Genomic DNA, 13,293 nt, shown 5'->3' on the forward strand with positions numbered 1-13,293 from the left:
AAGTGAGACAGTCAAAATATGTGGAACAGCCAATACATTTTCAGCAATCTCGAGTAAGCGTTTTCACATTATCCGATCAATTGCTGCAAACTCACAAGATTGAATTCGAATACAGTCGTTTTCTTTTCACACATCGTACAGATTTTTTGTTCATATCTTATAAGTACCTAAATTAGTTACAAAAATCTTGAATCAACATTTATAACCAAAGAGCGGAATTCTTCATAGCAAAAATCAAACTCTCAAAGGGATTAACCTAGCTGTTTTATCGACTTATCGATAAATTTATATTTGTCACTTAATGAAATCAGGCTTTTGGATATACATACAAACAAATTAACGGTTAAATATTTAGAGCAATAGTGGAAGAATCTTCTTTGAAACTAGGAGAAAAATCTTTCTGTATCCATTTTTTTATTGTTTTTCTTTTAGGATTATTAACCATTTTAGTAACACGGCACGGAAATCACTCATAAAAACTCAAGTGACATAAATTACATATGTAACGCTGACATGATTTACTTTAATATGGAGATGCAAGTTGCTTATCAAAAAGGTCAAATGTTACAGAATAATCTTTTAAGTTGATTATGGATACCTAATGCGATATGATTCCGTAATATCGATAAGTCGATAAAACAGTTAGGTCAATCCCTTTGACAGTTTGATTTATGCTATGAAGAATTCTGCTCTTTGTTTATAACTATGAAACCAAAATATACAAATATTATTATTTTTAAGCTACAGTCAACAATCAACATATTTAAAATAAATCGCTGCAAGCGGTCCTTCCCTTGATAAGCAATGTCATCTAGACAACCTTATGAACTTATGATCCATAGAGTAGGTATATTGAATTGTTATGATCTATCTATTATGTAATCTGTGGCTCGGTTCGCGAGGATGGCAGTATGCAAACTTGCCAAGCAATTAATTAACTGTCACGGCGAGTACATCCATAATTGGTTCCGTCGTGAAGGATCGACCACAGGCTGTTGTACTGTTATGGCACACCTCGGACACTGGCGATCAAATATATGAAAGAGGCTCGTTCCTAGCACACAGTCTAAGCTCGTGTAGGTGAACGCGTACTATGCTTGTATGAGTGACATATGACAGGCCGACTGTTAGCGTTTTTGACAGGCGGTAACTGTCAGATAACCGAGAGGGGGTGGGCGGCGATTTCAGCGGAGAGCAGGAGTGGCCATACTGTACGATAGTACTCTTTATTATACTGTGGTTATGGCTTGGGCAGGTATAATTAGCTGAGAAGGGACGGGGGCGCTAAGTTTTGGCAAAGAGGATCAAGTATTATAGAATTACTGTCAAAGTGAAACGTGTAATCAATCACAGTGCATAGACTGCCATCTCTCGACACAGGCTTAAAACTTGGACTCAGATTTGACAATTTTGCCCATATTCTTAGCTTGATACATGAATATTAGCGCCATCTAGCCGAGCGTCCCCCAAAGGTGTAACGCCATCTAGGCTACGGTACCTTTTTATCTATGGCTTTGAGCAGGTACGTTTTTTTCTTAGACTTTATCCGTCTATACGGAGTTACATATCGTCACTACTTTTAAAAAACTTGTATCTACGTCTGTCAATGAAAAGAAAATTGTAGTAAGTATGTATGGAATGCATATACACTTACTGCGTTTTAACTTTGAGCACAAACTACATATATACAGACTATGCCACCCCGTACCACAAAATGCGACTGTCAAAACGAAACTATTGTTTGCAGCGGAAATGGATAGATGTCGCTCATAGTCCCATTTGGCACATATCTATATTTAATAAATTTGCAAGCCTTGTCATCCGATACATCCGTCTCAGGTTTTTCTCTTCAATAATTTGACAGGTGGAACTGACTATTTATTTTTATGCAGGAACATCGAAATGCCTGACATGTAGCGAAAGCTAGATGATACCGAATTTCGGGCAAATTGTCATGGCACGTTATGGTCTCATCAGAAGTTCGTTCGCTTTTCAATCCAGAGGTCACTGGTTCAAGCCTCGGTGGAGACACACGTAAAGATATCCAGTTTTTTGGGTTTTATTATTATTTTATGGTTTTTTATTTGTTTAGATTTTTTTGCGTAAGTTTTCACGATAATTCTTAATTATTTTGAACGTACATTCCAGAATAGGCAAAATATTACAACCTTAAGTGCGTTTTCACATTATACCCGATCCGCGATATCGGATGTAGGAAGGATTTCAAAGGCGAAAATCAAAGATGGCGACTTAAACATAATATATGCGATATCGGTCAATGAATAAAGGCAAGAAAGTGGTTCTAGCTGGGAATTTTCTAGAGATTGAAGACATTATTCCACCATTTGAACTTATGTGCAATAAAGTATAAATAAATCATTGGTTTTTGAAATTGTTGATATGTCATTTTCATAGGCTAACTGTAGGTACTATTGGGTTGGTAAGAAAGTAATGAGCGATCGATTGAATTCCACATAAAATTTTTGAGCGAGTTCTAGAATCTTCTATGGTCGAAAGTATATAAAGGGCTAGTCGCACAGTTTCTCGTCAGTCATTCACTAGCTGTCGCCGAGCTAATATAAGGAAGAAAATGGACGAATTAAAAGTGCATGTAAGGCATTGTTTACTATATGAATTTCAGTCTGGCCATTCAGCCGCCGAAGCAGTGCGTAATATATGTCAGCGTGTTGCTTCTGAAGTTATGTCTGAGGCCACGGCGAAACGATGGTTCCAGCGGTTTCGTAGTGGCGACTTTTCATTATCAGATCAACCTAAGTCTGGTCGACCGGTGAAGATTGATGTAGCCAAATTAAAAACCTTAATTGAAGGAGATCCGAGGCTAACGAGTCGTACTCTTGCTACCGAGTTAGGCTGCTCTCATGTCACCATAGAAACACATTTACACGAGTTGGGAAAAAACTACAAATACAGTGTTTAGATACCGCACGAACTTGATAGAGATCAACTAAACCGCCGTGCCGATATCAGTATACAACTTCTGTCTTTTCGCCGCACATTCAACTGGTTGGACCATCTTATCACTGGAGATGAAAAATGGGTCTTATATATAAATCACACACGCAAACGTCAGTGACTAGCTCCAAACGAAAAAGGAATAGAGGCACCAAAAACAGAGCCTCACCCGAAAAAAGTTATGCTGTCCGTTTGGTGGGATATTCATGGTATTATTCACTGGGAACTCCTACCAAGTGGAATGACTGTTACCGCATCAGTATACTGTAATCAGCTTGAAAATTTAAACCAAAAAGTCTGTCAGAATCGTCCACAGCATGCTAAAGTTTTTTCTTACACCACAATGCTCGCCCACACATTGCAAAAGTGACTCGGCTAAAGCTATTGGAGCTAGGTTGGAAAGTCATACCTCATCCACCGTACTCTCCAGACTTGGCACCTACGGATTACGCATTGTTCAGATGGCTAAGCAATGCCTTGAATGAAAAAAAGTTCGATGATCAAGCCCATCTACGACAGTACATACTTAGCTGAGTTTTTTAAATCTAAACCTTCGCCGATGCTATTCATTATTTACCAGAACGATGGAGACAAATAGTAGATAACGAAGGCCGTTATATTTTTGATAAATGATTAAAATAATAAATTAAATAAAAATTACAATATTGGTTATGATTCGCTCATTACTTTCTTACCAACCCAATATATCATTCAGGGACAGGGTACAGGGTTTATAGTAAAATAAAAAGAAACTAGCTATAATAACTTTTATTATAATATACATTACAAAAACTTGTTTCATTTACTTGAAAATATTAGAGGTTTACCATATCACAACAAATATATAGTCATCAATGTGATGAAATAAGTTCTCAAGAAATTTATTTAAAATGTGACAAGCCTTTAGTGGATGGCCTGCTTCTGCTTTTCTTGTTTTCGTGCTCCTTCATCCCATTGAAACTTCGATGTTTACGCATTTTTGTCAATCCGTTTCGATGTGTACACAGGAGCAGACATGAGGGAACAACTCAAATGATTTTGGAATATACTCGTAACTGGGATTGGCTTCCACATCGGCTTTTCTACCTCCAATAAAGTTTGCATTATAAATTCACCGTAAATTCAATACTTGTATCAAATGATTATGCACTTTAAATAATCAGAGGTTAGATGACACTTTTCTTCTTACGGCAATTATCCACTTAAACGGTGGTTTCGTTTCCACCACAGTCTTGGAAATAGCTAGAATTTAGTCGCTATTTTTCTTGGTGTTATTACAATTCACCATAACAAATTTTACTAGGCCCATATTAAATTTATCTCGAAAATGTTTACTGCAATATGGATTTGACAACGTAAGTCAGTGACAGGAATGTCAATTTTGGCCATAGTGAGCGCTGGTGAGCGCTGTCATCCTTTTAGTTACCCCCTCCAGGCCTCCACCCGCTTTGCACCCTGCACCTTGCCAATACAGTACAGACTTGTCATCCCATACATCCGTCTCACGTTTTTCTCTTCGATCATTTGACAGGTGCAACTTAATAACTAAAGTATTTACTTTTCAGCAGGAACATCGAAACGCCTGACACATTAGTGAAAGCTAGATGATGGCGAATTTCGTGCCAATTGTCAAGACACGTTATGGTCACGGTTGAAGTTGGTTTGGTTTTCAATCCAGAGATCACGGGTTCGAATCCCGGCGGAGAGACACAAAGTGAAGATAACAGTTTTTTTGTGTTTTTTTTTAATTTTATGGTTTTTGATTTTTTTTGCATAAGTTTTAACGATAATTCTGAATTATCTTGAACGTACATTCCAGTAAAACCAAAATATGCTAGGTAAAATATTACAACTCTAAGTGCGTTTTCACATTATCCTATCCGCGATATCGGATGAAGGAAGAATTTTAAAGGCAAAAATCAAAGATAGCGGCTTAAATATATTGGATATCGATATCGGTCCTACATCTGATACCGGATCGGATAATGTGATAACGCACTAAGACGGAAGTATTACTTTCTGATTATTTCATTTTTAGTAGTATAAAAATGTTTTACCACAAACAACTACATAATTTCAGCACGACAGAGTCAGACGGCACTATGATCAGAATGAGATTAAAGTTGTCAAAATGATAGATATTGTATATTATTGGGGAATAAAACAATAATTATATTAATAGGCCAATTTTATTCACCAAATTTTTTGAAAAGTTTTTTCATTACCATACTAAGTGTTGGTCCAGATTGATAAAACATGGAATATTGGTAGTTCGGGGTGTAAAAACATGTCAAACCTGAGATATGAAATATTAGTACTTATTTTCCCATCAAATATAATGAATAAAAATAAATCAAACACAAAGTATTAAATAAAAAAATAAAAAAAGATTCACAAAAAAGCAAGGTCTCCCCGGTGAGATTCGAACCTCGTCTGCTGCTCAAGTTATCGCAGCTAAAAAGCAGTATCTTTGACCGCCACACCAAACTTCTACTTAATCAGAGTGACGAAATTAGGTAACTTATAGGTATAATATGAGTAGTAAGTCATGAAGACTTTTCACGACAAATTGAATGAATATTAAAGTAAAATTCATAATCCTACGGACTAAATTGACAAATGACTGACAGGTAAAATGATACCAGGAACAGCAAAATTAAAATAGGGAAGGTATATGTCGATAACAATATATCGACAAGTTGTAAAGTACATACAACAGACAAGTTTAAATCAAGAATAAGTATATGAGTTTCAAATAAGAGGTACACATTTTGGTTTGTTCTATGTATCTTCGAGGTAGTGGATGGATACCATGTATTTTTACCCACTAGTTTTAAAACATAAAAAGGTTTCCGAGCCTGTAGGTAAAAAATAAAATACCATGTCCGACGATAATAAATTATCTGTCACGCTATGGCAAGTATATCATAAATATCTATATAATTTTCGAATAATATTATTGCTGCTTCGAAATAAAAAAAATATCTCTAATTAGCCGTCTACAGACCTTTTGATCTGTCGAAATCACAGAAAAAGTTGGTATATTGATTAGCCGATCAAATTGCCAATTTCATTGTCCCGTCTGGGTGCACCTTAAATCTACGATGTAATAATAATTTTAATATCGATAAGAACGACACTGGCCAAACTGTGGCAACATTCGTTCACACTTACTTGTCAATTTGGTCCGTAGGATTATGGATTTTACTTTAAATGTTTTGTTACTTCAAAATGCAACGTTGCCAGACTGCTGACTGCAACGTCGCATAACTCTAGTTTGGTCGTACACTGATTTAGACCTTAGTAAATTATTATTAAAAATCAATTCAGAAATAGAAGATGATGGCTATACACGGCGCTTGACTGATGGATGCGTTTTGTTATATAAAAAGAGTAGGTACCTACATATTTCTGAAAATATTTTTATCTTCTTGCTTTAAACTAAAAATCATCTTGATATTCATCAATTATCATCATTTTGATATTTTGATATTCGTATATAATTAATAACCTAGATACAAAAAGAACATAATGAATGATACTTCGATATTTTACCAGTATCGAAACGCAGTAGGTTGGCCATGACAGCCAGTGACAGTACTAGTACTGAGGGCTTACTGCTGTCACCTGGGTTAACACATTGCGGACATCTTTCTCTTTTACTCCTATCCAGGCATATAGAGTGACATATATAGCCACATAGCGCAAACTCTGGTGTTCGTGGAAAACCTCCTAGCTAGACTTGTCATTCATTCATTGTAAAAATAGTAAAAAGATTTTGACTCTAAAGACTAATGTTTAAGTGATTTTCAGTCTTATGTTAAAGCTGAGTAAGACGTGGATGGCGGCAAAGCTTTTGTAAATACATACATATATTGAATCACGGAATTAAGCAACACAAGGCAATTTTTGTTATGTATTTATATTCCGCGTTTTGTTTAAGCCGTATATTGTATCGTTTTTCATAACAAAATGCGTAGATAATTTACACCTTAGTCTGTAACGTATTCGCAAAGGTTCTTGAGCGAAACCAAAATCGACAATATCCACCTACACTCAAAAAAATCTTTATTTATTAATTATATTATAAAGCAACATCTGCTGACGGTTTGTAATTGTCGATATTAATATATCTAGACTAACTTTCAATGTGGTACATGCAACTGGACAACTGTCACTGTACATTTGTAATCCTTATTACAAGAGCATAACGTCTATGGTTAGTTAAGACAGAGTATTGCTGTTAGTAGGTACGATGGGTACGATGTTGAACCTTAGGTTACCTTCCATCAATACTAATACTGAAAGACAATTTTTAAACTTATTGCATTACATGTGTCTAACAAAATTTCAATGAAATGGGTTGTGAATCTAATATTTAAAAAAATCACTATTTAAAAGGAGATGGTTGAAAAGGGTATAAAATATTAAAAAAAAGAAAAAAAAAATATTTTCACTACCGAGGATCGAACCCACGACGTCAGGGCCGCGTCCATCGTCTTACGCTACTATAACTGAGCTATTTAAGCGATAGAAAGGGTGGCGAAATATTAACTAACTTTCAATCTAGTACATGCATGGCGTTACGAGTCCTAAAATTCATTATATTCTTTTAAAGATTTATGTCTCAAAAGTGACACTTAACGCCATCTAACAGTGATCTCAAGGCAACAAGAAATTTGTAGTAACGCCATCTACATTTGCCGTGCTTTTAGGCGGTCGCATTTTTTTGTATGGGGTGGACATATCTACTATATCCATAATCTCTGAATTTATCTTTAAATTTCCGAAGGTAAAATCTTCAAAACGATGACTTCTGAAATAAACGTAGTTTTAGTAAAAAAGTCATGCGTCGACGCTGAAAGCAAACTCCAAAACTTGTTAATTGCTACGTTTTACAACTTAGCTCGTCTTGGAAGCTCGCACCCAGAGGGTGTTATAAAGTTTCCTAACAAACCTGTATAAATACCAAATACCTACTAAATAGTTATTTGTTATACAAGGGGGCAAAGTTGTATTTTAACGCCGAGTGTGGAATTGAAAAACGAGCAAGTGAAAGGATTGTATAGTTGAACCACGAGCGAAGCGAGTGGTTCGAGAATAGAATTCTGAACTTACGAGTTTTTTAACACACGAGAAGTAAAATACATTTTCTCAAACATGCAATGAAATATTGTCTTTACGTTCCTTAAAATGGGCTGGGAAGTATCGCTTTTTGGGCGCAACAACTCGATTTTTTAGGCCTAGGCCTGCAAAGTAACTTTTTTTATAAAATATTGTCCTTTAGAGCATTTTTTTTTATTTCATTGTATGTTTGAGAAAAGCACTATACATGCCTCGGCGTGAAAACGGATTCCCGGCCTCGTATCCCTATCCGGCCTCGCTCGCACGCTCGCTCGGCCGTATATACCCACTTGGCCGGAAATCCTCATTTTCCCGGCCTCTGATGTAATGTACTATTGCACCCGAGTGTAACACAAAACTTTTCCCCTCACTATAGCGAGGAAACTACAACGCAAAAAATGCGTTTATCACTGCTTCCAGTAGTTCCACAGGTGGTAAATCATCTTTATTACTAGATTCACCTACTTTTATCAATTTTAAAGCAGTTAATTTGACTTTATTCAAGGTCAAATTACTTTACCCGCTAGTGGATAAAATGCGTTTTTACCCGCTGGTGTTAAAGGACAAAACACGTGTTTTCGAGCTAGTGAGGGGAAAAGGACTTTTAGTGCTCTGCGTGTGTGTCGGGAATGTTCGCCGAGTGGAGCATGGATGGCTTCCACGCAGTGTTGCGTAAGAGGGTGGCGTCATTGTGGCAGCGCGTCAGGGACAGCACCAACTCTCTCCTGAGGGTGATCGCAGAAAGGGTTGATAGCCCTCTTATTACTCATTGGATGTCAATGCATGTTAGATCTAATGAGCATTATGTCTTCTCTTAACACTAGCGTAAGATATTTTATTTTATTGTTTTTTAATTTTATTTTTATTGTTTTGATCTACTAATATTTTGTGTAAATATGGACACCTGTCTGAAATAGAATATTTCATTTCATTTAATTTCATAACTCCGAGTCTACCTATATCACCAGTTCCAAATTAAATAACTATATAAAGAGTCAAACAAGTTTGTCAATTACGCGCCAAAAGTAAAACCTCTTTTTCCAGTGGCAGAAATGACTCCGACGAGACTTTCTTCTTTCATACTTTTTCATTCATAACCTGACTTTCTCAGATCAAATGTGAGTGTGCGCGGGAGAACGTCCCACTTTGTCAATTGCTATAAAGCTTTGTCAGTTTATTCATATAAAGATACAAGTAAATCTTGCCTTAATGGTAACCGACAAAGTGGGATGTTTTACTAAACACACTCACAAATCCTTCTCAGATATTGGATTTTAGTCAATTATTCTGCAATTTAATAATATTATAACATCGAAATGATTTGATCTAAATAGTTGATAATGATATAACATGAAAGAAGAAAGAAAAGGCATTTATTGCAACCAAAATAATATGAAACTTACATACTAAAACAGTACACAAAATCAGTTACATTGGGTTTGGTTTGTGGTTGCAAATTAAGGACACCAGTCAACATGTGCTCCGGAACTGATGGTGCCACAGCGCTGGTCTTCCGTGAAGCCCTGTGTCGGGCGATAGTGCAACACAATGATGGACCTTATCCGTCTGGAGTTTGAATTAATTTTAAAGAGTTGTACTTAAATGATTATTTGACAAAATCGTTTGTTTCAGGCATCCAGAAGTATTCACCGGTCTTCTAGAACCGTGGCGAGGCGTGCTTTTACACGGACCCCCGGGTACGGGCAAGACGCTGCTAGCACGTGCCGTGGCCAACGAGAGTCGGTGCACGTTCTTCAATGTTCAGCCAAGCACGGTTGTCACTAAATGGCGGGGGGACTCAGAACGGATCGTCAAAGTGAGTTGCTTCTACATGAGCTAGGTACATGGCCCATGGTCCCCTGATCACGGGAAAAACACTGTTGGCACGTGCTGTTTCCAACTAGAGTCGATGCGCTTTCTGCAATGTTCAGCTAATCACGGTTGTCACCAAGTGGTGGGGGGACTCAGGACGGATTGTCAAAGTAAGCTCCTTATCCCGAAAACGAAACGAAAAACCGCGGTACGGAAAAGACGAAGTAAGAACACCGTGTCATGACCAACGAGTGTCGGTGGACTTTCTTCATTGTTCAGCCGAGCACAGTTGTCATTAAGTGACGAGGGAAGGCATCGTGTTGTTTCTACGTATTGCACGGGCAAGGGCAAGACGTTGCTAATACGTGCAGTGGCCAACGAAAGTTGGTGCACGTTCTTCAACGTACATCCAAGTGTCGTTTGTTTGTCGCAGATTCTCTTTGTGTCTCTTGCAGCGCAATTTGGTTGTTTCCTCCGTATTCTTGACCATGTGACGGTAGGCACAAGGAACGCAAAAATAAAGTGTTAGAAATCATTTTTGATTTCTCTTCTCTTCAACAGTTTATAAGTAGGTACTCTTTATGTACCTACTGTATAATATCTGGCGACCTATTCCGTTGAGCCTATTCTTCATCATAATCCTACACTAAATTCCTCTCCCTGTGACTCTTCTAAACATCTTCATTTGTTTCAGGTGCTCTTCGAGCTGGCTTCCTACTACTCTCCTTCAATAATCTTCATCGATGAAGTGGAGACATTAGCCTCAGAACGCTCAATGCCTGGCGAGCACGAGGCCTCACGGAGACTGAAGGCTCAACTCCTGACTGAGTTGGATGGAGTGAGCGAGAGGGAAGGCATAGTGTTCCTGCTCGCCAATTCTAACATGCCATGGTTCGTTGTAAAGTTCTGTTGCAATAACCCAAATTAGCCCGGTCCATGCATGAATACTAGGCTTCAAAATGCTGGAAGACGCAACTCCTAACTAAATAAGTACGAGGTTTCACGGCGGCTGCAAGTTTAACTTCTGACTGAGGTAGATGGAAGTGTTCCTGTTCTTGCTCGCTTACTCTAATATGGTCCGTTAAAGCTGTTGTAATAACTCTTCATCATCATAATTTGGACGCTCGTTACAGAGCCGACTGAAGGCTCAACTCTTTACTAAGAACTCGTTCATCAAGAGAGAATCCATTGTGTTTCTTTACACGTATTTAAATATCCAACAACAATGGCCAGCAATTCCAATATCGAATGAAAATTTACATCCATTCTGCCGGTGACATCAAAAATTATCACTTACATACATACATACATGCATACAATCACGCCTGTGTCCCATAAAGGGGTAGGCAGAACACATGAAAGTACTAAAGCTTCAGTGCCACTCTTGGCAAATAAGGGGTTGAAAGAAAACGAAACTGTGACATTGCAGTGACAGGTTGCCAGCCTCTCGCCTACGCCACAATTTAACCCATATCCCATAGTCGCCTTCTACGACACCCACGGGAAGAAAGGGGGTGGTGAAATTCTTAACCCGTCACCACACAGGCAATTATCACTTATCATCTATTATTCCGCAGGGATATTGACCCAGCCATGCTGCGTCGCCTAGAGAAGCGCATCTACATCCCTCTGCCCGACCACAAGACCAGAGCTGAGCTGTTCTCCTTATTCCTCGGTCCTGATGCGGCGCCATACCTCACCGTATGTAATTATAAAGCCTAGCCGAAGTGACAATCGTTGACGGTAGGTGGCGATCTAAGCGCAACTGGCTTTGTCGCGCCAATATGGAAGAGTGACTAGAAAGGTACTTAGGATGTAAAAAAAAATGTGTGTACGGACAGCAGATGCCATCAGAGTGGCTGACTTGCTACTGTGAGGTTTAAAATTCTAAGTTGCGTTTAGTTTATTTGAATGTGCAAAAGAGCAATAGATAGATAGAGGCGAAAGTGACGACCCCATGACCAAAGTCTTTACATTTATAACATTGTAACTCTAATAATTAATTGAAATAATTAATTGAAATACGGTTGTACTCACGTTATTATATCGCTATTGCTGCGACATGTTTCGGGCCAATTCGGATTGTAACTCTAAATAAACTTGGAAACATCATTGCACTCTAGGTGCTGAGAGGCTCCCGTGGATGCTTACCAACTCAAACTCAGGACAGGGCAGGTGAAAGCGTATGCAGGCGGAGAAATAAAAATCCAGTCCTCCAGATTATGCAGCTGTATATTGTCCAAAATATATGGCGTACAAATCTTTGGTCATAAATAAATATAGACTTATGATTAAGCTGATATTAATGGATTAAATTAATTATATTAGGAGGACGACACAAAGTACAAATAAGAGGCTAATTGGTAAAGGAAAGAATGTGAATGAATGACAGATATGTGACAGCTAGTGATAGAGGGGTGCACAGACAACTAATAAGAATATATGCTAAAAGGCTCTACATACATCTTGACTGTTTTTATAAGGCATACCATACAAACTAACAATCTTAATAAACATTATTATAAGACATTGTTTTTCACCACATAAAATCTAATTCCAGGACCTGGCCACGAGAACTGAGGGGTATTCGGGCAGTGACGTAAAACTGGTGTGTAAGGAGGCACTAATGGCAGGAGTTAGGAAGATGCTGCCCAATATGGGGAAGGGTAAGTTACAGACTGTGCTCAACCTAGAGCCCGATTCTGATTGTTGTCATTTTGAACGCTAAACACCCAAAGGTCGCATATAAGGCGTGCAGTCTGACCAAAAAGATTAGAAATTAAAAAGTGGCAAAGCGGCAACAGAATAGTGTCGTCCCGTTTTCTCACACATATTGATTTGAAAGTGGCAACACAACAATGTTGCCACTTTTTTCAAGCTTTTATTCAACTTGCCTTGTTAGTATGTTAGTGTGCGTCAAAACGTAGAAGCTAAATTTCACCCCCTTCCCGGTTTCCGATTGAACTGAAATTTTGCACACATAAATGTAAATCACGTGACAATGCAATATTATGGTATCATGGAGATGATCTGATGATGGAGCACAAAGGTGGTCATAGGAACTCTGTTATGAAACGTCGTATCTCCATCGAGTAAGGGGTTTTTAGAAACGTCTCGGAGAGCAGTAGATGACTGTTGAAGAAGTTGGTATAGTCGGCGATAAAAGCTTGTGCAAAAAAACTTATTAATTTTTACTCTTTTTAGTCAGACTGTACAGTCAAGTGTAAAAATATGGGTGCGTACAACTTATCAAAAATATGTCCCATAGCACTTTATGTCGGCGGAATAAGGTCTCGGTACATATTTTTGAGCGGATAAAATCGATACGTATTTTTGCACTTGACTGTACCCAAGGTGTTAGATATGCAGCCCCCTTCCTCTATA

The 13,293-nt window shown here is 38.0% G+C and overlaps 1 protein-coding gene across 1 annotated transcript in view; it reads left to right on the plus strand.

Annotated features, from left to right (window-relative positions):
* Positions 1 to 13,293, plus strand: part of LOC125234159 (katanin p60 ATPase-containing subunit A-like 2) — a 53,679-nt gene that overhangs the window by 37,965 nt on the left and 2,421 nt on the right. Inside the window, exons 5-8 of the mRNA XM_048140363.1 lie at positions 9,730 to 9,913; positions 10,604 to 10,800; positions 11,487 to 11,610; positions 12,470 to 12,575. Of these exons, the coding sequence (XP_047996320.1) occupies positions 9,730 to 9,913; positions 10,604 to 10,800; positions 11,487 to 11,610; positions 12,470 to 12,575 (611 nt within the window). The remainder of the gene's footprint in view (positions 1 to 9,729; positions 9,914 to 10,603; positions 10,801 to 11,486; positions 11,611 to 12,469; positions 12,576 to 13,293) is intronic.

The sequence above is a fragment of the Leguminivora glycinivorella genome, chromosome 15, assembly GCF_023078275.1.
Source record: "Leguminivora glycinivorella isolate SPB_JAAS2020 chromosome 15, LegGlyc_1.1, whole genome shotgun sequence".
Classification (NCBI taxonomy): domain Eukaryota; kingdom Metazoa; phylum Arthropoda; class Insecta; order Lepidoptera; family Tortricidae; genus Leguminivora; species Leguminivora glycinivorella.